The sequence below is a fragment of the Acyrthosiphon pisum genome, chromosome X (assembly GCF_005508785.2).
Source record: "Acyrthosiphon pisum isolate AL4f chromosome X, pea_aphid_22Mar2018_4r6ur, whole genome shotgun sequence".
NCBI classification, from domain to species: Eukaryota; Metazoa; Arthropoda; class Insecta; order Hemiptera; family Aphididae; genus Acyrthosiphon; species Acyrthosiphon pisum.
The window spans coordinates 49,658,550-49,670,596 of record NC_042493.1 but is presented as its reverse complement, the minus strand read 5'-3'; the positions used below and the strand labels follow the sequence as shown (position 1 = coordinate 49,670,596).

The 12,047-nt window shown below is 32.8% G+C and overlaps 2 protein-coding genes and 1 pseudogene across 2 annotated transcripts; 1 reads left to right on the top strand and 2 right to left on the bottom strand.

Annotated features, from left to right (window-relative positions):
- The first annotated feature begins 2,076 nt into the window (after window positions 1-2,076).
- On the top strand, window positions 2,077-2,640 carry LOC100574959 (annotated as a pseudogene).
- Window positions 2,641-5,171: 2,531 nt separating this feature from the next.
- On the bottom strand, window positions 5,172-6,349 carry LOC100574868 (protein ZBED8-like). Its single transcript, XM_008181873.2, has one exon. The coding sequence runs from the start codon at window positions 6,330-6,332 to the stop codon at window positions 5,172-5,174; it is 1,161 nt and encodes a 386-aa protein (XP_008180095.2). The 5' UTR covers window positions 6,333-6,349.
- A 160-nt stretch (window positions 6,350-6,509) lies between these two features.
- On the bottom strand, window positions 6,510-6,986 carry LOC103308466 (SCAN domain-containing protein 3-like). Its single transcript, XM_008181864.1, has one exon. The coding sequence runs from the start codon at window positions 6,984-6,986 to the stop codon at window positions 6,510-6,512; it is 477 nt and encodes a 158-aa protein (XP_008180086.1).
- Between the last annotated feature and the right edge of the window lie 5,061 nt (window positions 6,987-12,047).

The following is a 12,047-nucleotide window of genomic DNA, read 5'->3' as shown; positions in this document are numbered from 1 at the left end:
TTTTTTTTATATTGTTTTTTTTGTGCTTTGTTTAATTAGTTTTTTATGCCTACTAAGGAAGTGTTTTTTTTAATTTGTTATTTTCACTTAATTATGAGTTAAATTATTAAACAAGAAAAGTTGTATGTATTTTATTTGTTTTATTAAAGAAAATCCTACAAATACTTTTTTTTATATTGTTTTTTGTTGTAAAAGTGATTTTTTTTTTATATACCTACCTATCTCTACTTTTTCATTTTTAAAAACAAAAATATTGTTTCAAGTCACTATTAAAGTATTCTAAATTGAAAATTTAGACGTTTTAGATAAGTGTTTCAAGTCACCCAAAATTTAAGGTGACTTGAAACAACAAGTTTTTATTTTTTTTTCCATCAAATTTTGGACTTAACATTTTTTACAAACTCTTAAGTGGTTTGATGGCCTTATGCGACAATGAATATATTTTTTGCAGAAATCTGAAATTTTTTTTCAGTTTAGAATAAGAAAAAGAAAGTCAAAATCGTTTAAAGTCACCCAGATTGACGGTACCTTAAAGTATTTATTTTATGTTTTTATTGAAATGGCAAAGAACGAGTATATCTGTTTTTAGATTCTAAGTGAGCGAGGAAGCTAGCGGTTTCACAATGTTGTTTTTTTTTTATTTTATTTTATCCTTTACTTATACAACATTTCTACCATAAGGAATACTTCGATTTCATCATTTAGTATCTTATCTTTTAGTAAAATGGATCAATATGGTACTTAGAGGTGTCATTTTTCTATGTTCTCAATAGTTATTTAACGCCACCGGAAAAACTACTAATGGGATTTTAATTTCTAATGTTTTATTGATCACGATAGCAACGAATAAAAAATAATAATATTAGGTTTGTTCCAGCATAGTGTTGCATACTTTCAGCGCATGCGCAATGTCAAAAACGTGTTCCAGCAGAGCAAATTTAAAACATCTAACAAAATGTTTTCTGTTCCATCAGTGCTGTAACTTGTTTTCAACTAGTTGGAAACAATAATTTTCTGTTGCTAGTTATACGTTCAGTCAAATGTTATGCGTATGCGTACAATGTAAAATATTAATTATTGTGTTTTTGTTTTATTCAACTGATAACGTATTAACGTCTTGAGTCATTTAACGTTTATCAGTGCTTACAATTGAGTAAGCTACAAACAACAAATGGTAAGCAAACATTCCCCTCTCGGGTTTAAATTGTAACTTTTTTATAATTTATAAAATCTAGGGGCAGTTTTGGTAAATTTGTTGCTGGTTATTTATTTGGCAACATAAATTCTTTGTTTTTTTTTTAAGTACAATGACTTAGAGTTTTTAGAACATTTCTGTGTTAGACGCCACATTGCCTACAATTTGACAGCACATTTTGAGGTCTGTCCAGAGTGCAATGACACAACTGGAGGTCATGGAAAAATATCTGCCTACAACCAAGCAAGTCACTATCAAGTTACTTACTTTTTCTATTTGACTCTAACCTAAAGTCCTAAGATAGGAGTTAAATACTAATAATGTTTTAAATACTAATAATGTTTTAAATAGAATTAATTAATTAATTAACTTTTATGGAGTTCCAAAATGTTCCATTTCTTTCCATAATTTGCGTCTATTCACACTGTCATAAGCTTGTTTTTAATCAAAAAATACCATAATTTATAAATTAATACAAACCATAATTAACTTATTTCAAATACCTACATACTTTTGGTTTAAAAATTTGTATAAATAGAGGTGCTAAATTGTGTATTAAATTAAATATTAGTTATTAAGTCCGTTAAATAAATCAATATATTTAATTTAATTTATATAATATAGGTATTGCTTAAACAACAATAAAGATTATTATTATTGTTCTGAAACTTATTTTAAAATGTTACCTACTCCTTTTTTTTAGATTTTAATTTTTCTTTGGTTTGCTGGACATCAGACTTCCTCTTTCCGTGACGTTGCTGATAGGTTTGGCATAACAATAAGCAGCCTGTTCAGAGTTGTGAGACGTCTGACGCATGTTATAAGCCGTTATAACTTGGCCGAATGAGGAAGAAACACAGGAAATAAAGAATTTTTTCCAAATGAAAGGATTTTCTAATGTCATTGGGGCTATTGATGGGAGTCATATACGAATTGACATGCCTTCCTCTGACCCTGATTCTTATTATAATAGAAAAAAATATTTTTCTATTCATGTAGGTATGTAAAAACTTAAAATAATACTTTTCTGTATTTATTATTTTTCTTACAGAATTTTAATTATAAGTAGTATTGTTTACAGATGCAAGCTGTTTGTGACCATAGAAATAAAATAAGAAGTATATTCATCGGGTTTCCTGGGCCGGTCCACGATGCCAGTTTTTAGGAGGTCACCATTAGCTAGTAACTTGGCAACTCTATGTGAGGAGAATGTGATCCTTGGAGATAGTGCTTATCCTTGCTTACGCAATCTTATTACACCATTCAAAGATAATGGTAGATTGACCCGTCAACAAATTAACTTTAACAAAACACTATCATCATGTCGGTATGTTATTGAACATTGTTTTGGTTTGCTCAAGCAGAAGTTTAGGTAACTTTACCACTGCAAGCTGCGCAAAATTGAACACATAGTGCATTTCATTAGAGCTTGTTGTATTGCATAACTTAGCAATTGACAATGAATTTCAAATAATAGTTGAAAATGAGGATGAAATTAATAATGCCGATTACATTCAACTGGCTGATCAAAATGCTGAAGATGTCCCTGAAGGAACAACCTACAGAAACTATTTAATGAATAGAATGTGTCCATAGTAGTTTAAATAAAACAACAGTTTAATTTTTATGTTTTTGTGTGTCTATTTAATTTTAGTTGTCTAATCAAAAATTAGATAAGTATGAAAATATTACATAATATTATATTTAAATTTGAGAATTTTTATTTCTTTCCTCAATTGTTGTTACAATATTTAAACAATTTCATTACAAATTTAAAATACATTAACTTATGTCATTAAAAAAAACATAGGATAATAACAACTTATTAATATAGAAATATTTAAAATAAAAATAAAAAATAAATTCAGTCTCTGAATAATAATAATAATAATAAACTTTTAAATACATTAAATTACTCTTGTTCATCTTTGTTCATTTCGTGCAGTGCTGGTGTGTCATTGCAGGCAGTAGGAGTACTTCTGATCACCTCAGTCTCGGTCAACAAAATTTCAGGGTTTATTCTTTTTGATTTTTGAAATATATTATCCATCTGCTCTTCGAATTCAAAATGTTTTCTCCATCTTCCAGTTTTTTTATTGTTATCAACAAAAGCTTTATAAGATCGTACTAATGTCTGAAATTTGTTGTTTACTTGTGACCCTATTAATTTAAGTTGAAATTCAGTGTTTAAGATGTCAGCAATTATTTCATATAAAATTTTGTAACTCCGAATTCTACTTCCTACGTCTTTATAGTTTTTTCCATATTCGTCAATCAGTCTGAGCGTCACATTTCTAGACCAATGTGGTGAAACTTAAATTGCATGGAGTCTGTGGAGGATCTCTTATTACAATCATTTCACTTAATTCTAAAATAAATAAAAATGTTTTAACAGATAAATGCATTGAATTAAAAAGTATTTTGTTGCTGAAAGGTCGTACCAGCATGTTTTTTCTGTCTTACCAATATACAACAGCACAAAACCAGAGTTTTTTTTAGTGTGCAGTGAAAATTGTTACTTTGTGCAGTACAAAAAAAGAATTTCAGGATGATATATTTTATTGTATATATAGTCCGTAGGGTTTGGTCTGCGTAGACAAATTCCCTACTATAACCCAAGAGTAGGAATAAGTTTGTGCAGTCAGAAAAAATCATTAAAAAAAACCCTGCACAAAACTGTTTTGTATGTCCAACTATGGATTTTTATGTGTTTAAATTAATTACATATTACCAACCTGTATAAACCTTTTCCATTGTTGGCGCCGACGTAACTCCTACGAAATATGGCGGTTAGTCACGACGACTCGCGTCGGTATGGGAGTGAGGTGACACTGGTCTTTTAATATTAAATGTTAACACAAAATTTGATTCTATAATAATAGAGTATAATATATGAATTTGAATAATACTAATGTACATAAATATATATCGTACAGAGTCGCGACCGTGAAAGACGTCTCTTTGACGGTCAGTGAATAATAATAATTGCAATAATAAAAATATGATGACAGCAGTTAGCACGATTAATCGTGATAAATGATAATAATGATAATATAATTTTGGCGGCAAATGATAAGAAATACCGTATAATTGATTAACAACCTACGTTAACACAATAATATACCTTGGTAAATGGTAATAACCACAACCGAAAACTTTTACAGCTAAAAACCGTTCCAGCAGATCACCAGTTGCAAACTTGTTATGTTAGACGCATGCGCGTTGATTATATGTTGTTAACAATTATAACTAGTTACCAACACTATGCTGGAACAAACCTATTATAATAATTCTATTAATTCAAACTTACAGGCTATAATAAATAAAAACAAAATAAAAGTCCAGACTGACAAACCGTCTCCGCTCAGAATCGTTTTCTTATACAATAAAATATATTTAATTCTTATACATTATATTATTGAATTCATGTTGAATACAATCCACTGTATAGGTAAATTGACCCACTTGTAACCTACTGTACAGCAGAGCGACATCCACTTACCCGCTTTTTTTTAATTATTAATTACCATAATAAAAGTTGTTAAATTGACTAGGTATATTTTATGTACAGAGTGCGGCAGTCAATCCGACAATTTATTAATTTTTCGCCGAACAAATGAAAATAACACAAGTGGAATTTTCTATACATATTTAAAAACTTCATTTTTTAAAGATTGTGTCAGGCAAATGCCTTCCTTGGTTAGCCACACATTACTACTACATATATCATTACTTTTGTAATACACTTTTACCGCGAACGCATGCTGTTCACTCGACCAATGCTCCACGATTACTAAATCCCGGGTATTTAAAAACTATTGTGTATTGTTTAACTGTTAACTACTTTACTATACAAAATAATTTAATTTGTTAAAAATTTTACATTTATTAACAATTCAACACAAATTACTATAATAAAAAAAATGGGTATCATACTATTATTTTTATAAAAGGCAAATTTAATTATAAAAACAAGTTAATGTGATTTTTGCGCTTGCATTTCCTTTACTAACAAAGATATTCTTGGGGTAATATTGCTCAAAGCTACACGCATGTCTTTAGTGGCGTCCAGCCGATTTCTTTGTTTGTTTTTAATGAAGAGCAGTGCGGAAAATCCTTGTTCGCACATATAAGTTGTTGAAAACATGACTAAATATCTTAGTGCGATTTCTCGAAGCTTAGGATACGTAATTGCTTTTTTACACCAAAACTCTTCGATATTCATGGAAGATTCAAACGTATCCTTACAGTTTCGATCATTTTGTAACTCTATCAAATCTTCCTGGATATCATCATCCACCTCATCAACTTTGACAATAAAAGGGTTTCGAATCATACTTCGGACACCTTTCGTTTCATAACCATTATATTCTGGGAAATACCGGTTAAATTCATCTTTAAGTTTATGCAGATGGTGTAAAATATTTTGATGGACCTCAGGCACGAAGTCAGCATATTTTTCGTTGTCGACGATGCTTTTTAGTGTTTGAAACGTTGAGTAGTTATTCATCTCAACTTTACTTATCCATAAATTAATTTTACAAATAAATGCGCGAAGTTTATCTTCAAATATAAATATATTTGCAGCGCCTTCCAATTTATGATTTCCGGAGCCTTGTAATTGTAAATTAAGCTTGTTTAAATGCTCAAAGATATCGACAAGATAAGCCAAGTGCATTTCGAACTTATGATCACAAACACATTTCAATAAATCGATCATTTTTTTCTCAGTTAAAAACACTGTCACCTCCTCCTTAAGTGAAAATAATCGTGCCAACATGTTTCCTTTCGAAAGCCATCGGACTTCGGTATGAAAAAGCAAAGTTTCATATTCAGAATCTATGTCCAAGCATATTTTTTTAAAAATGCGAGTATTTAGTGCACTACTTTTGATAGCGTTCACCATTTTTACTGACTGTTTTAATGTATATATGAGTTCTTCAGGTAATGTTTTTGAAGCTAATGCTTGTCGATGAATTACACAATGCGTTGTCAATGCTGAACAGTTTTTTTCTTTAACCAACGTTGCTAGGCCCGAACGTGATCCTAGCATAGCTGGAACTCCATCCGTACAAAAACCTGCAAGCTTTTCCCACATAATGTCGTGCTTTTCAAAATATTCATTAATTATCTTCATTACATCACTTCCTTTCGACGTAGTAACCAATTCCTGCAGTAACAAAAGCTCTTCTTGTATTGTGTTGTCATTGTCCAAAAATCTAACAAAAACCAGTTACTGACAACATTGCGAAACGTCAGTACTTTCATCACACTGCAATGCGTAAAAAGGTGAGTTTTTTATTTTTACCAATAATTATTCTTCAATATCGAAAGATATTTTGTCAATGCGAGCTTTCACGGTGTTATTCGATAATGGAATTTCTTGTATTTTATTTTTAGCTTCCTCACCTAAAACTTCTTCAACAGCATTTAGTAAACAAGGTTTCAATAACTTTTCACCGATAGTGTGTGGTTTTTTTGATTTTGCGATTAATTGTGCAATTTTAAATGACGCAGATAGCACTTTTTCATTTAACTCGAATCTTGAACCACTTGTTCCAAGTTTCATTTTTTTCAAATTTTCTGATTTACCCATGAAAAAGTCTGGTGGTCGATCACTCAATTTAGGATGGACAGTTTTTAAATGCCGTTCTAATTTAGCGGGTTTCAACGCATCATTACTAAGAACAGTGGAACATATAACACACTGTGGTCGAGTTTCATGGTTAGTTTCGATTGCAATAAATCCAAATTTGATATAGGAGTCGTCATATTTTCTTTTCGGAGCCATTTTATTTAATTTTAATATTAACACACGAACTATCAAAAAGAGGCAGAAACACAGACGTCGACTACGGAGTGCGAATACAGAGCAACTAACAATAATTAATATTAAACTTTGTACATAGCTTGTTGTATTCTACCAATAATCTAATCTTGCTGTACAAACAAGATTAGATTATCGGTTGAAATAATACATACGGGACATAATGTAATATAAATTTATAAATAAACGACGTAATATACACGCGCCACGCCGTGGAATCGATGATAACGATTGTCGGTACATAATAATTTGACTGCCTCGCTTTTACGAATTAGACGTTATATAGTATATAATATAAAAAGAATGAGTTACTGCCTTCTTCGTTGGAAGTCCAGCAAAAACAGTTACAAACTTTGTATCATGCCCCAAAGGAAAAATGAAATATTTTTAAATTTTGTAGGTATGGCTCGCGGACCACTTCACGATGTCTCGCGGACCACCGGTGGTCCGCGGACCATAGGTTGGGAACCACTGGTTTAACATATATCATGTTATTGAGCATTTGGACATTATGGAATGGAATTTCTTAAAACCACTTGCAACTATAAGTGAACATACTACCGATGAAGGAATTAAGTAAATGTCACGGTTTAATATACTCAGATTTTGAATTTGTAACTTCTTACAAAGAAGTATCATGTGTTCAGAAATTTAAAATAAAAAAAATCTAAAGATATATTGAAAATGTGTTAAGTAATCAGTGGCGCAACTATAAAAAATAATCGTGGGGGGGTTATATTATTACAATATATGTATTATGTTACGGTCCAAGTGGACAAATCAGTCATTGTAATACAATGTCAAAGATATTTGGGCTAAGTAAATAATGCATATACAATTTCGATATAGACAAGTCATTGTATCTATACAATGCTAAAACTGGTGTGGGAAATGTGAATATTAGAGTTGTTTTAAATAATTATATTTTATATAATACCTATATGAAAGTGATAACGGAATTTGCAAACGAGGTAGTAGAACTATTTCGTATATGTGGAAAGACTTGAAAGTAGCACATGGTAAGACTTGGCATTCGCAAAGGGCCAAAGTCAAGGTTCTGTAGAACGTGCCAACCAAGATGTCGAGAATATGTTAGAAACGTGGTTGCAAGACAATAAGATCAAAAAATGGCGCGAAGGCATAACATTTATACACTTCATATAAAATCAAGCTTATCATCACGGCAGTAAATCTTCACCGTATGAAGCTCCAGGGCTAAAATTGAATCAAATAATTGTATACTCCAAATTAATGTAGTAGCAAAATTTAAATCGGAAGAAGATTTAGAAAAAGACTTAAACACTATTGAAGAGGAAGAAAATAAAGAAAAAAACAGGGATAATGAAGTGATTACAGTAGAAAATGACGAAAAGTACAATTCTGAGGATGCTTTAAACTCAAGAAAACTTTCTATCTACACAATAAGAAATGAATATGTACATAATTTAGAAATGCAAGCAAATAAATGAAATCTATCTCGACTATCTCTGAAAGAAACATTGGAGAATCGGTAAAAATAAAAATACCAGACGTAGATAAAGCTTGAAGCGACTTACGATCAATTTTGGCAGTAATCATGAAAGGTATTATAATCAATAACATTTTAATTATTATTTATTCCTAAATATTTTTATTTCTAGATTAAATTTTTTCATAGAGGAAGACGAAAATTATAAATTAGGCACAACCAAAGGTCAAAGGTAAACTGTAACATTATCACAGTAGAAATCAATTTACCATTTACAAGGAGAAGTTTGTAAGTGTTGATGAAGACCCGATATTCAGTTGTCACTAAGAGAAAATAACTAGGTTGTTTTCAAATTTAGGAGGCTAAGGCTATGACCGCTGCACCTGTGGTCAAAAATGTGAATCAAGGTCCAAGGAGATGCTGCTGGAGTTTTATGCAACTCTAAATGGCATATTGGTAATACTTGTAAAAATAAATAGTTTATTTAATAAAAATGAATATAATTAATAAAATATTCTCCATTTTGTCTACTAATTAAATATCTTAACAACATAATAAATACAATTATATAATATTAGTTATAATACATATTCATCATAATAATTGTTCACTTGGCACCCGTAGTACTTTCCGTTGTATACAATGTCTGGTTTATGTGAATAATTATCTACTTGACTTGAATAACATCGGGCATTGTAAACTTTGTCCGGCAGCGTTTACAATGACCGTTTATCCACCTGAACTGTAACATATACTGAGATAAGATCCTACATGGTTAATAACATGGTTGAAATATACAAGGTTATTGCACATATACCCCTTCTTAATCAAATATTTGATGATAAAAACAAAAATGGCGGCGTAAAAGGAGCCAATAATCAAGTATGTAAGCGCGGGATTTTGAATTTGTTAGCTTCTGTTGGTGTATTTTTGATGATAAGAAAAACAGGTATGTGTGATACCCCTTTACGCAGCCATCATGATGATTAAGGAGATAAGGAGACCAAACTCCTATAATAGCTGCCCGTTCATAAAGTGGCCCGACAAAAGTCGCAAGGTTATTCTGCCACCAGGAGCGCGTCGTTCGATATCAGTGCTACGTTTTACAATTATAGCAAGTACCTAGTATGATAGGGATTATGTACGTTTTTCGAATTAAACTTGGTTTATTATTCCTTACAAATACTATATATGATCTGGATAAATATATATACAGGAGTAATGGGATCTCGGTTAAAAAATTTAAATTGGTTTCAATAATAAAAACTAAATATACGTATATTATGATAGTCAGCTATTAAACACATTGACAGTAATTTGTATTTTGTATTTTTGCACCTACATATTAAAAATGGTTAAGTGTTGTTTTGTACCAGGGTGTAATACTGGTTATGCTCTAGATGTCAAACGACCAAAAACAATTGTTTTAAAAAAATAAAAGTTTATTAAAAGCACCCAAAAAAAAAAAATATCTTAACCTTATTTATGATTTATGAATAATCATTTTCCTATTTAATTATTTGTCACATATGTCATTTAGAATACAGAGCTCTTAGCAAGATGGCATAGAGCTATACCTAGAAAAGATAAAATACTCACAGAAAGGTGTTGTGTGTGAATTGCATTTCGAAGAGAATGCTATTCTACTTTTTACGAGACTATCTTAAATGTTGGAACAGTCAATACAATGAAAAGAATCAGACCCATATTAAAAACAGGGACAGTTCCGTCTATATTTCCAAACTTTCCATTTTATTTAACAGAGCATACAATTAAGATAAAACCTCCTCTTGAAATGTTTATAAATACCTATGTAGATAAAAAGAGATTTAAACCAATTTTTTTTTAATGGTATTGAAGTTTTATTTGAGTGAAATTTTATTTATGAGTATAAATGAATAAATGATACAAATGAGTAATTGAAATATATACATTATTTAATAGCATGCAAAGGGATTATGACATCAGCAAATAACATTGCCAACTAAAATATGTGATATGTACCTAATTATCGTTTTTCTAATTTACCTAATAGTATATTATACTATATTTTATATAAAAACAAATAGTAATATTATACTCTGTTCCAAAAGAGAACGGTCACTCCGGCCGACCAGTTTTCGTCGGTCGCTGCGCATCTTCCACCAATGAACCGAAAGTGGGTGGTGTTTATGCCCGATCAAGTGTGCGTGCACTACCGCGGTGATCCTGCGGGTGCATGCGTCGCGCGTAAAAATCTGCGAGTTCCCTGCGCGTGCGTAGTTTTATCGTTAAAAAACTAAGGGAAAAAACACCCCTATTTTTTTATTCCACGGTTTTTTCATGGTTACGTGTCGGAGCCAGGACGCGCTAGCACATGGAAATTTCGTTTTGTGTGCTGTCTAACCTCTACGAAGTACGATCTACTTTTTTACCTCTACGACTGTGCACAGTGTTTTCTGTTTTTTTTTCATTTGAAACGGTTCACCCGATCGGGCGATCCGTGTCGTAAATAACAAACTCTTGAATTTGTTTATAGTAATCAGTTCTTTCTATTTCTATTTAAAGTATATTATATTTACAATAGGGACCAAGTAAAGCGTCGATTTGTGCCGACCAGACTTATATAAGTGGGTCGACACAATCGGGGGCGCTTGGGTTACATCGGGCAGTTGCCGGATCCTAATTACATATTTTTGAGGAATGGTGTTGATATTTGCTATGTACAATAGTTATCGGGCAGGGGAGTCGGCCGTCGTCGGTACAGACTTAATTAAGTGGTACTCCGACGACGAACCAGACTCGGGTCGAGCAGCTTAATTAAGCGTCGAGGTTGAACGAGTGATGGCCCTGAAAAGGGCCGTTTATTAGAATAGCGCCGGAGTCCGTTGACTGCTCGGTAATATCCTAAGCTGGATCAGTTAGCGGCGATGACTGTAGTATGGGTCGTCTCCGTGGATCGGCGTCGTTTATATTGTCGGTTGCCGTCTGATCGATGATCCCGTTCGTGGCACCCGCGGGTCACGTGGAATGATATCGACACTGGTGTTCGGCGATCGGACGACGTTTGAGACCGTGGAACGGCGTATCGTACTGTCGTCGTGGAATTGCAGGTCGATGCAGGTACTCGCCGTGGAACGGTAGTGTTGTAGGTGTTCGGCGGTCGGTTGACGTTTGCAGCCGTGGAGCGGCGCGTCGTCGGTGCGTTGCCGGTCAGTACGGGTACTCGCCGTGGGGCGGTAGTGCTACTGAGATTCGGCGGTTGTTTGACGTTTACAGCCGTGGAGCGGCGAATCGTCGTTGCGTCGCCGGTCGATACAAGTATTCGCCGTGGGGCGGTAGTAGCGCTAGTATCTGGCTGTCGACTGTGGGTCTGAGGTTTGGTCCGGTCCTTCTGTTCGTCTTGTTCTGGTTAGCAGGTACTTGTTGACGGTTTGAAGGTATTGAATGGACTGGCTAGATTGCTTTGCTTTGCTTTGGGAGGGGTGGCTATGCCGTTTACTATTCCAGGCTTGTGCCTCTACTAGTGGATGGATTTTGGGGTTGATTGGTAGGTTCAGTTATGTTAGTCAGTCCAA